The 13071-nt window shown below is 38.6% G+C and overlaps 1 protein-coding gene across 3 annotated transcripts in view; it reads left to right on the plus strand.

Annotated features, from left to right (window-relative positions):
• Positions 1 to 13071, plus strand: part of slc39a11 (solute carrier family 39, member 11) — a 197089-nt gene that overhangs the window by 108079 nt on the left and 75939 nt on the right. For 2 of the 3 annotated variants that reach the window (XM_085465569.1, XM_085465568.1), the window contains exon 5: positions 10243 to 10384. In XM_085465569.1, the coding sequence (XP_085321695.1) occupies positions 10243 to 10384 (142 nt within the window). The remainder of the gene's footprint in view (positions 1 to 10242; positions 10385 to 13071) is intronic. The other variant, XM_085465570.1, reaches the window with a different exon arrangement.

Consider the following 13071-nt stretch of genomic DNA (forward strand, 5'->3'; position numbering starts at 1 on the left):
AGGCAGCTGCTGTTGCGATTTGGCGCTTTTTAGATTGAATTGAATTGATTGATGGCACTGAGTATTATTCACAGAGAGTTGGGGAACGGGTGCAATTACAGCCTTGTAAAATGGCGACAAATATAATTTAAAACCCACCTCCTCAGTTCAGTGATTGTCATTCCCTTTTCCCATAATGGTTTCCTTGACTTCTTGCTCATACCAGCATCATTCCCTATCCAGGGTGTGTTGTGAGGAACGGCCAGAGGAGAGAGCGGGGAAGTGAAGACTCGAGATATTCTGTTCTGTTACTGTAAGCAGCCAACAAATCTTAATCCTTCTAAAGTAACCCAAACCTCTGCTCAGTTATCCTTGTGTGTGGAATGAGGCTCAGGAGACTTCTTCTACTGCTATGATTGAAATTTCCGTGGCAGAAAATAGTTTTCTTTGACAACTCCTTGAGTGAGCACCAGCTAGGTTTAGTTCTGCTTGAAAAAACTGGGTCTCCATGATCAAACACACCGAGCCCAGTGTGAAGTGGAGATAGCATGAGTGTATACTGTATTTTAGGCCACATTCATCAAGCGGGTTGTGGTGTGAGTGGGCTCCTGTGTGTAAATATGTGACAGGTTGCTGGTGTGTTTTTGATGGAAACAGGGCAGTGGCTGCTTTGACTGCCTCCCTCATCAAACTGTGTGACAAGTCCTCTGAGACAACTCTCTTGCTTCAGCTTTCACACAGAATGAATCATAAAAACATCAGATAGCTGGGGGACTTTCATATAGCCATATAGATTTTTACAGTACATGAGGATCAGCAGGCTCTTCTCAGCTCAGTGAGGAGTGGGTAGATTGACTGAGACAAGCTGGCAAGTGTTACAGTAAATTATGTTAAATGTCCAGTTATAGCCATACATTTTAATCAGTCCCCTGTCTTTTCATTTCATAATGTTTTACCTTCGAAAACCTGGATATTTGTGTCAGACAGCCCAAAGTCTGCACCTATAGCTTTGGCTTGAATCTAATCTTAAGTGAGATTAAAAAAAAAAACTACTACTGCTGCTGCTCGTCACTCCTCCCAGGATATGGGCCATTCTTTAGAGTTGGGTCCAAGTGTAGCCCAACTTTTTTGCTTCTGCCTCGAGGTCTCATCGCCAGGTGTTTCATGGGCGGCCTCTCTTTTGCTTTTTTGCCTTGGGGGTTCCACCTGAGAGCCTGCCTGGTGATGTTGGTTGGCAGTTTACTGATGGTGTCTGGCCAGCAAATGTGGAGAATCCCTCTGAGACAGCTGTTGAGGAATGTCTGGATTTTTCTACATTCATTTTCAACCCACGAACCTCCACATCTACCAGTGGAAGCGTGTCCGAAATTGTGATGTGGTTACAGAAAAGGTCTCTGGTTGTTTGCAGTGAGCTGAGAATTATCGCTAACAGCAAAGACCATTAATAAAATAATTGACTGCTTGGATCCAGCCATCAATAATGGCACCATTTCATTATTTTTTATAAAATTCACCTTGACTAAACATTCATAATTAAAGAGAAAGCTCATTTTAAAATTTTAGAGTAAACACTGTGAAAGTACAGTGTGGTGTGAAAGTAAACTAAGTAAGTTATGGGAGCAAAAGAACGATAGTCAACTTTTAGCTATTTCCATTGGCACTGGGGAGGTAAACGAAGCAAGATCAGTGAAATGAAATGATTTGAATATCGATAAAAACCTTTAAATATCACTGTGATGCTTAAAAAATACATGAACATTTTAGGTTAGTTGTTATTTTAATCTTTTACAACTAGTAAATAAAGAGAGAGTGAAAATAGTAAGAGAAGAAGATAAAAACAGTTAACTGTTTACTGAAACATATTCCAATTATAGTTATATAATGGACAGACTCTCAGCTTTCATTTGAGGGTAGCAACATTCAAACTGAAGGAGTCTCAGCTCTGCTACCCTCAAAGGGACCAAAGCTAATTGGAAAGTTGACTCAAAGGCTATTTCGTGGGCAGGTGTAGACAATTCTTCTTCTTATCCCAGCTGACCATGCATTTCATTTTTCACAAGGCTCACAAACAGCCACTGAAAGCTGCTGCAGTAAAGGCCTTGCAGAGCATTGAAAAGGAGGAAACCGACAATCTGCCGATGTCCATGAGTTTCAGCCTTCAAGAGACTCCAGGCTGTTACTGCCAGCAAAGGGTTTTCCAACAAGTATTAGATGAATGAACATTTTATTTTCAGTGATGTCATTTGTCCAGTAACTTTTTGATCACTGAATTAAAGCTGAAAGTCTGCACTTCATTTAAAATTCATTGTGGTAATGCACAGCCCCAAAATTGGGAAAACAAGTTGTCTCTGTCCAAATATTTATCGACCTAACTGTATACTCCACCAGAATAAGAATCAAAACACTTGGAAAATGTTCAGCTTTGAAAGCACAGTTTACTTTCCCCTGTCTGCATTTGCTGCTTGTCCTTGAATCCACTTAAACATCAGTCACACCACAGAAAACACAAGCCAGAAGGTCACTCACAAAGTGCTTCCTCTGCCAAAATGCTCTGTATTGAAAGTTGCCCAGAACTGAGATTTTAATGCTTTCTTTCTTTCCCCACGCTCCACATCTCAAGGAAATTCACTTCTGTAGTTTTTAGCTAATCTTGCTAACAGACACTCATTTAATCAGTCGTTGGCTCAAGTTGCCTAAATTTGTTTTTTACGCTTGATGAAAGATCTAAGAGGAAAGCAAGAAAATGGATTTCTTTCTTTCTTTCTGTTTTTCTGTAGTTTAGCTAAGTTCAATTGTCTGTTGAAGCGATTGGTCAGAAAGTAATCTCATGTAAGTCTGGAGAATCTGGAGCTTGATTTAAGTCTCTGCAGGTTTGTTTTAATTGGAAACTGAAATATGTGGAAAGCAATTACATCCCGGAAATTGAAAATAATCTAAAAATGTAAACACAAGCAGCAGTGTAATAAGCCATTTATTCTTTGAAGATGCTAAACCAAAGATACATTTCCCTTTTTCTTCTATTCTTGTACTGCTTCATAGTCCCTCCTCCATTCCTTGCATGTATTATATTTTTCTACAAATGTTGGTTGCAGTAATAACCACAAATAGTAATGCAGCTCTGTGTCATGCCTGTGGTGTCATCAAATATGCTCACACAGTAGAGACAGAGGAATAAGAAGAGATAGAGGGAGGGTGACTTTCTGCCACCAGCAGAGCCAGACTGCTGCCGCTACTGGAAGTGTTTTGATAGTGAACCCACATCTGCTGATGACATTGTATCATGGGTTGTCACCAAAGGCCACTGTGGGTTAATAGCATCCTCAGAGATGGTGAGTGAGTTCCTCTGTGGTGTGACACACACTTTGAACCGATTTCACACGTTTGCACTCATTCCAGCACAAAGTCCGAGGTCACAGTTACCTTATAAAGACCCCTGTAAATGTGAAAAAACACAGAAAGAACAATCACCTAATTGGAATATAAGCTTAAATTATTATGTTATTATTGGACTATAATTTTTAATGTTATGTTTTATTCTGACAATATTTAATTGCCTTTTTTAGGTTATACAATATGTGCTAATGTCCCTAATGCATATTACCAATTATTTTCCAAGCATATTGTAGGATTCATATTGATTGCTTGTTATTTCACAAAAATCTATGGATGGACTGATGGGTACACACGAACAGCAGCTGTTTGTGCCTGGCTGTTAGGCTGCAGTCAGTGTTTTCAGCCAAACAGTGACACTACGTCCCTGAATGTCATGCCCCAACTCACTCATTAGTTTATTTTTTCATTTTGTTTTCCTGACCAAACTTCCTGCCTCCCCCACCGCAGGCTGTATCTTTATTTTATTGCTGCTGGGATACATAATAACCAGAGAGCAAGAATGAAAAAGACAGATTGAATTTAATTTGTAGCTCAGAGGTAAGTTTCCATAACACAGTGTTTGGTTTCTACACTGACAAGAAAATAAAATAATTAATTAGCAAGCACAAAAGTTGTTATTTGCACAGTACCTGTGATTAAATTTTCCAGTTCTTGCAGATGCTGAATAATGAACAAGAAAACAAACAAAATAATAAAATAATTGGTGCATAAAATTTTTTGACTTCAAATTCTGTAAGTTTAAAGGTTGTTTTGCTTTATGCTTTATGATAATGGTGAAAAATCTTGTGTTCTGTTGAGTGGTGTAGGTGAGGACATGGGCAAATATTTGCATAAACCATGTGTAAAAACATGTCGCACAAAACTGTGATTCATCAGTATTTTCTTACCTGATTTGTTACAATACTGCAGTTTCAAACCCAGGAAAACACTTATATGTAATACCAATAATACTAATCATACTCAATACGAACGTCATTTAAGTTAAAAACAGTAAGAGGTGCCTTTTTGGAAATAAAGATCAGAAAAATGTAAACAGTAACATCGATCACAGCACTGTTTTAAGTTGCCTGAAGTAATGCAATAAACATAGTAGCATAACTGTAAATAAGGTATATATGTGACAGATATTTAAATATAATAGGCTGCATGAGTTGGTGCTGTGCATCTGGTGCTTCTATTTTAAAAGTAGGACTTTAAGAGAAACGTGACACTCTTTAGACAAAAAGAACTTATTAACACTATTATTGTTACAGACAACAACAACATTATGGTTTTATTATTAGCCATAGTTACTAGATGCTAACTTAACGATAACTTAGCGGATGGCTAATGTGGCTCTCAAATGTGTGTGGGCTATATTTATGGTTCAGTGTTTAAATACTTCAGTGTTGTTGAAGCAGCCGCTTTACAAAATTCAATCCAAAGTACTACTTCAGCTACTAATGTAGGTACTGGCTCTATATGTATTTATTTATTTTGACAACCCTGCATTTTAAACACATTTTAGAAGTGCCTTCGACACAGCTTCACAAACAAGTGATGAAGGCCCGGCTGTCTTAGAAACTAATAGCAAGCTAAAATTGGCCAGAATCAAAATGAAATGAACATCAGTGGAACAATAAATACATGTAATGAACGCACACTATTAACTGAAAAGGAGCACACTTTAATTCTTTTAATCAGACTTTGTCTTTCTTTTTTTTTCCTGTAGCCGTGCAGGCGACTCTCCACCACCATGGCTGCATTTTCCATGCCACCTCAAGGCAAATCTAAAAAGAGTGTGTGACAAATTACTGTCATTTAGCTTGCCTGGTTATTTTTTGTGATGCGCAAGAACTTTGTGATGCGCATATTAGCGAGTGAGGCCAGTTGTATCACGCATCCTGTGTTTTAAAGGAATTGGATTTGAAATAAACCATCTAGTGCTACAATCACACTGGGAAAGCAGTGGGCTGGAGACCACAGACAATCAAAACCGCTTTGAAAATGTGCAGTGAACTTGCAGTCTTGTTGCCTTTGAGATGGTTGCTTTGAAGGCGAAGACCAGGTCTGTGCACGCTCGCAATCAGCTGCTGTCTTCAAAGTGACTTTGGTGCGTCAAGACAGTGATGTAAATGGCAGTAAGATGGAGTCTATTGCCATCTATTGCAAATCATTTGCTTTCTACATTAAACAGAAATTCACTCTTACATTAAGTTCAGCAAGAACATCAGACATTTGAAAAAAAAAGTTCAAAAATCGCTCCACAAATGATGTCGTTGCTGCTTGAGGCAATTTAACTGGGAAATAGGTGCATGGCAATCTTGCGTTTATGTAAGAATGTAACCAGAATATAACCAACTGGCAACCAGCTAAGTTGAGTGCCCTTTGGCAAAGAGACACAGACTGGCTTAATATTTTGTCTTTATTTTAAAATTAGACAGCAATCATTAGCAACTCTTTGCTAATCTGTCTGACTGCAGTCAGTCTGATCCAGGAGACAACTGTTTGGAGACAGGTTGTCTCCCACTGGGTGAAATGAAGGTGTTGCATGCTCAAAACTGTGGGAAACCAGTGTCTAGACCTTAAGGGGCATTTTTGTTTTCCATCTACAATTAGCAGAAAAGGCATTAGTGCATGTTATTATTTTATTTTACATTGTACTTGCTACGTTACATAATTTTTATAATTTACAGTGATAAAAACAACATTTTTTCCTAGAAAATGGGGCTCAATCAATGCAAAATTGATGCCGTGGATTACATCATGTGATCCACTTTGCTTTAACTCCATAATTTCATTCTCATCTAGTTCTTGCTTATCGTCTACTTATATTTTTGTGCCACCCATCTGGAGAATCAGCAGTGCTGGAGCAGTTTTTGGATGCAAACCGGGTTCTGGTTGTATGAATATAACATGAAGCCTTCAACAGGAAGTGAATACTTTTTGTAAGCAGCGCATGCTGGTTTTGATGTGCTTTCTTCTGGGATTGAAGAGGATTCATATATGGATTTATTCTACCAGTGGAGCTTACTTTAACACTCGCCGGTGACAGGAGCTTTGTAGTCAGACTCTCTGTAGCTTTATAGGGAACGATTGACACACACATACTGGAATGTTCCGAATTTGAAAATATTATTAAGACTGATTGAAAATTCCCACATTAAAGTTTCAAATTTATCTTAAAAATATTTGTATGACATTTTACTGGTGGTTCAAGTACTAACATGTAGAGAACATAAGCGATGTACTTCATGGTGTCTATATAAGTTATCTGTGGTAGTCAGCACGGGTCATTTTTCTGTTCACTTTTGCTTGAAAACGGGGAAGGAGTAGCTGGTTTTTTGGACATTACTCATCTAATGGTTGGCTAATGAATATATGGACTCTGTTTTCAGCAAAGTGGCCATTTTTTAAAACTACTTAATTAAGCCTCCATCTGTCTGTGGTGCTCATTCAGTGTAATGTTATTTTTGGCTTTGGATAGTGCCTGACATGGAACCCGGTTTATTTATTTTGTACTTTTACTAAGTTGGCTGTTAAAGTTTCATCCTTTTATGTTGCTTTTCTTCTGAAAGAGATTCAGACACACTTTTGAAGCATTTTTTCTTCAAAAAAGCCAGCAAAGATCACAAAAAGCTTATTTATGATTATTTATCCTTCGGAAGAATGTAGCCCTGAATGATTGTTAATTAAGTGTCTTATGCCTGTCTTATTCCTAAGTATGGCAACAGACTAACTGTGAAGGCAATGAAACTGATTAAGATGACTGATGACTGTCATTTTGCCGTTATGCTACTCTGGCTGTGTAAAACATCTCTGCATCATCATTATTCCGCTTTCCCATAAAGTTGTGTCGGTTCATGTGGACACGAGTGTTTTCAGTGGGAAAAACATTTCATAACTCATCCAAGTGGCTTCTTCAGTCTCCGCTAACTGAAGGTTTTCCCAAAAGGCTAGCGCTATTAAACTGAAGTTATCAGCAGTAATGGGGACACTTGAAAGTTGATGTATACCATAAACTAACACATAGGGATCAGTATTTAGGGTGTGATTCACATCCTCCACTGCAGCATAAATTTAGATGTCATCAGGATGCTGCAACTCCACTCTTGCATGTGCTGCTTTGGTTCTTGAATTAGTTGTGAAGAAGAGCAAAGATATAACACACAAAGAGCTCAAGTGAAAACAAGTGTTAAAGCTGGTATTCCCTAAGGCTCAGGGCCCCCGGCCAGAGTCATGTATATAGTGTATTCTTTTACCTGTGTGTTTCCTTTGCATTAGTTAACACGCTCACTTGGAAAGCTAAATGTTGCTGGTTCAATTCTAGTTGGAGATGCAAATTTTGAAAGGCTTCTGCAGTAAAACTCTGAGCTACTGACCCCTTGTGACAAAGGAATAGATGGAATTAACTGCTTCTCCCTCTGGCTAAATGGCACAGCACAAAAGAGCTGCCTCATCACGCCGGGACACTGTTCTCTATTTACAGCTACAGTCCAGTGGCCACTCTTCAACAATGAGTATATGCACATACTTAGCAGGAAGGATGATTCGAGCAGAGAGTGATGGGAAGCCATTTGGGTAAAATGGAAACAGCCATCTCTGAACTGAACAGGGACCCTAAGGGTACATCTTTCACCATCTTTACAGTGCGTGATTGCAGCCATTCCCCAGACTCTATGAATAGTACATGAATAGTACTCATGGCCATTGCTTAATGGTTGAGACAATTTGCATATCAACAATCATCAATGATCTTGTGTCTCATTATTGTACAATGATGCTGGTTTTGATCGTTATGCAACTGTAGAGTTTTTAAAGCGGGGAAACCTGCAGTCAGCTGAGACTGAAGAACTCAAGAACATTTGGATGAGCGCTGAAACAGTTCTCCCACCAAAAACTTTGCATCTAAATGAGCTGAATTAAAAGAAATCGAGTGAAAATCTAACGTTCTGTACTGCATGTAGACAAACCAAGACTACTGGTTTCATGTGCTATGCTCTCAGCACTGCTGCCATTTCTTTGGTAGCACAATGGAGCTGAACACATTTACTGTGACAGTGAAAGCAGAGGTGTTTGGGTTAATTGCAGTCAGCCGTCTCCCCTCTGACAGATGAGTCTGTCTGAACGTGAAATGTATTCACTGAAGACTGGAAATGTCTGAAATAAGTTAATTGGCTAGATAATGACATGGGTTGGACTATTCATCACTCACGGATGCATAAGGACTGGACTGTAACGGAGATAAAGGATTAACTTCGTTCTCTTGCACAAACTGCTGATAACGACTAGCTTAGTGTATTCTAACTTGTGCTACTTACAGGTTTACTGTTAATAACTTTTTCAAGAGTTGTGGTCATTTTGAAAAATTGTCTATCACGTAGACTATATTATGTGAACAGTGTAGACTAAGGCCTCAGTCACATTGGTCTAGAGACCAGTGGATGACTGCCTGGGAACCACCCGCCGCTAAGGAAAAATGTGCGTTCCCTGAACAGTTAGTGAGCGCGTGCAGGAGATTGCTTGTTGTTAATGGAAGATTTTCAACATGCAGCTACTTTTACGCAATTACTTTACAGTTTTCTGAGATAAAAACAGAAAGAAACAAGGAAAGGAAAGGAAGCAGGAATAAAACACAAACACCAAATCCTTATGAAGATATTCATGAAGTGTCTCTGCCTGCTTTGTGTGAGTTTTGTTGTGGGGTTTTGTTATTTTTAAGTGCCCCTACTTTTACCCCGGAATGATAGTTTTCTAAAAATATTATTTTTAATAAGCTGTGTTCCCACATTTCCAACATAACTTAGTATTTATGGAGTTTATCAGCCCCTTTAGTGTTTCTCTCTGTTAAATTCAGTTCTTGTTTTACTCTGTTAGTTGTCTCCTGTGTTTTGTGCTGTTTGAGTTCCTCCTGCGGCTGATTGTCTTGACTAAACCTGTGTGTAGTTTGCCTTAGCTGTCTCCATTTCCCTAATCACCTTGCGTGTATAAATAGTCCTGTCTTTCCCTCAGTTGTTGTTGCAGTGTCTGTTATCCTGCCCACTGTGATTTTCCTCCACGTTCTCCTGAGGTCTGTTAGATATTGTGCTTCATGGCATGGATTGTGTTTTGAGCTTTTATGGATTAGCCTAAATAAACAGCTCGTCTTTTGTTAATTTGGTCTGCCTCCTCCGTCCTGCACTTGGGTCTTAACTTCTCTATTCAACAAATCGTGACACAAGCCAGATTTGTTTTAAAAACATGCAAGCTACAAAGTTCATCACTGCTGTTATTTTGTTGAATAAGTTATTTCATGCTAAGCCCTTTACTTTGCACTTGAAGCATTTCTATTTCTATCCCTATTCCCTTCAGGGTCTATGTAATCTTAAGTTGAACTATTTATTCACTTGTCTCCAACCAAAGCTGAGATGTATGCTAATTTTGAGCTTCAACGGTGGTTTAATTGGAATTGCTTCCCTTTACAACAACAGTGTGACGTTTCCTATATCATTTTCAGACACAGCATTCACTGGACTTTAATCAGAGTAGAAAAACATGTCAGCTCTTTGTCAACAATGTGAAGCGATGCACTAGACAGAGTGCTAACAAGCATTTTAAGTGACAATGCCCTAAAAGATGGTTTTAATTAGGTAGGGCAAATATATTTAGAAAACATGCATCTCTAATACTTCACTGAAATCAGAAATACTAATGAAAATGTTATGGTGATGCTAAGAAAGTTCATCTACAGCTCACTGAACACTGAGTCTCTTTATATGCACTGCATTTCTGCACAATTCATTCTGTTGATTTGTCAACTTTGCAAAACATTCTAAACTCAAATGTATACAGACATTCACAGCTCTAGGCTAATCAATAACCAAAGCTAAAACCTTTTTCTGTCATCTTCAGGGTGTTGGTACGGACCCCCACAGTGCCTTGGCTCTGCCCTCTGACTCCAAGTGGCACAAAGAAAAAGCAGAGGATACCCCGTTCCAGTTCCTGGACTCTGATGATATGACCATCAGCATAGGTAGAGCTGGACATCTCTCAGGCAAGCCTCCCTTCATATACCCACATCAGCTGTTTTTTGGGCTGCAGTCTTTGTAGCTGCAACCTTTTTAGTCTCTTTGTTTCAAATGCATGATTTGGTTGCAGTTGCAAAAGAGGTTCAGGCATTAGAAAGCAAAATCGAGGAAAAACGACTGCATTTGGTTGGCTGTCTGAAACCTGACCTGGCGCTTCTATGATGGCTCTCTTTTTGCTGTCCTGTTTTTTCTGTTATCTCACCACCTGTAATCCTCACTGGGTGCTCTTGTGGCTGAATGGTGTTTTCATCTTGACAGCTCTTGGGAAATTATCCTTGGCTGCAACACTAAACCTTCCTTTAAGCAATCATCTTTCCGAATGCTATTCCCTTATAACGTAATGTCCTACATACTAATTGTAAATTGTCACACTTGTCTGAATCGGTTTATAATGGGTAGGTTGTTCTGTAATTAACATAAATTATAATTTCCAACGTGCAAGACAGAGACAAGTCTAATTTTGTACTGTTTTGCAGAAAACATGAGTAAGAAACATTTTCTAACATATCAGAGTAATATTATAGCAACTGAGCAGTGACACCCCACATACAACTGCCTAACGAAGGTAGAAAATTAATGAGCAAATAAATGCAGCAAAAACATAACATAAAATAGCAAACATAAATGCTGGCTCACTTGGAGGGAAATAGGCTGTCTGATATGGTTTAGTCAGACTTTTTTGCTGTTAGGTTACAACAAACACCTGGTCATCCAGAGGTGAACGTGCAACAGCCTCAACCTCTGGTGAATCGCTTTCAATTTAAAGATGATTGCACAGGTTGCCTGGTGGAGGCACCCTGGTTGTGGCTGGATCCTCAATGTAGGTGGTTAATGTGAACGTCTGTGTATTTAGATATTAGTCTGTGTATTTCGGTATTTAGCTAAATACACAATATATTTAGATATACTGGCTTTGTATAACATTTGTTACATGTACTTACCTATAAGTTCTTACTAGGATAATACAACACTAGTGCTTGTTTATACTGTGCCGACTGTGCTCAGAGCAGCTGGTTTGTTGCGTTTGTGGCGCGCTAAACATGCGTCTTGCCTTCAGGGAAACTCCATTGGTACTATTTTTGGTAATGGTAATAGTTTAGATAAGTTCGCCTTTCATTCACATGTTATGTTCTGTTTATTCCTGCACTGAAAAGCTGTTAACTGTCGCTCTGCCAAGCACAGCAGGGGCTCTGCTGAATCATACACATTGTTGATTTCGAACCAGACTACCAGAGCAAATGGTGAAAATGAAATAGAGTCATGCTGCTAATTATAAGCCTTATGTAGTTATTTTTCTTTGGTGTCACAATGAACCCAATTAAGAAATAAATCTTCACCAGCACCAACTGTCAAGACCGTAACTCATGAAAAGTAATGGTCAGGTAGAAGGAAGGAAGAAAACAAGGACTTTTTAAAAATCTTAATTATACCCAAAGTGTTGATGCTGCATTTCATTGACTTTTTAAGAGGTATTGAGTGCACAACCTCCTGTCATTTATCATAGATCACCTACAAAGGTTTTGGGGTTTTTTTAAATCATGAATTACTTGTACCCTTAAAAAAATATTGTTTGTTTTCAGCATACAGTCAAACCAGAATAGAGACAGCCTGAAAAGCAGGGTCTCTCTGCTTGAGTTATTTAGTCAGATTTTGATTGACAGCTTTTTTGCCAGCTCAAACAACCCAAATCAAATGGGAAAAAACAGCAGAGTTTGATTGAACTGGACCAAAACGTCTAGATATCCTGAGTATGAGTATAGGAAACAGAAAAATGCCTTCCTTCCATGCAATATAAGGTGACCCAAAGGGCCTGACTCATTAATATGTAAAGTTTTTATTTATTTATAAGATTAAAAAAGAAATTCTGAAATAGGCAAAGTTACATTAACATAAGAATTCAACAACTTGTCAGATAAAGATAAAAATATGTATGCAGGTAATGCCAATTTTAAATTACCCAGGATAGGATGATTATTCAATTCAATTTCAATTCTTTATTTATTTGTCACATGTAGTTATAGCTGGTACAACATACAGTGAAATGTTTTTCCTGGCTAAAAAAGTACTCCCCCCGACTGTGCAGACATGCTAAAAAGGATTTTACATAAACTAAAAAAAAGGGAGGGGGGGGGGGGGGGGGGGAGAAACAAAAGTTAAAAAGTAAAAAATAATATAAAAAACAATGTAAAAGTCCATATGTTTGTGCTTATAAGTATATATCCATGACGTGCAGGATATTGTACTGTAATAATTTAAATGAAAAAACTATAAAAAATATACATTATTTACATAGTACAGATATATATAATAAGGTACGGATAAGGTTCAGAGAGAAAAGTAAAATGCAAATTATGTACTGTGTGTGAGATTGTCCATCATGTCGTCCGGTTTGTGTTTTGGTTGAGGAGTCTCACTGTTTGTGGGTAAAAACTCGTCCTGAACCTTTCTGTTCTTGTTTTCAGGCTACAGAGGTGCTTTCCTGACCTCAGTAGCCTGAACAGTTTGTGGGCGGGATGGCTGGAGTCCCTAATGATCCTGATGGCTCTGGATCTGCACCTTTCAGCATAGATGTCCTGCAGTGCTGGTAAAGATGTTCCCATAGTGCGTTCAGCTGTGCGCTGTAACGTGCGGTGGAGATGAAGCCAGCCGCGGA

This window comes from Copadichromis virginalis, linkage group LG8 (assembly GCF_057382275.1).
Source record: "Copadichromis virginalis isolate Kocher_CV1m ecotype Utaka linkage group LG8, C_Virginalis_male_GT1.1, whole genome shotgun sequence".
Classification (NCBI taxonomy): domain Eukaryota; kingdom Metazoa; phylum Chordata; class Actinopteri; order Cichliformes; family Cichlidae; genus Copadichromis; species Copadichromis virginalis.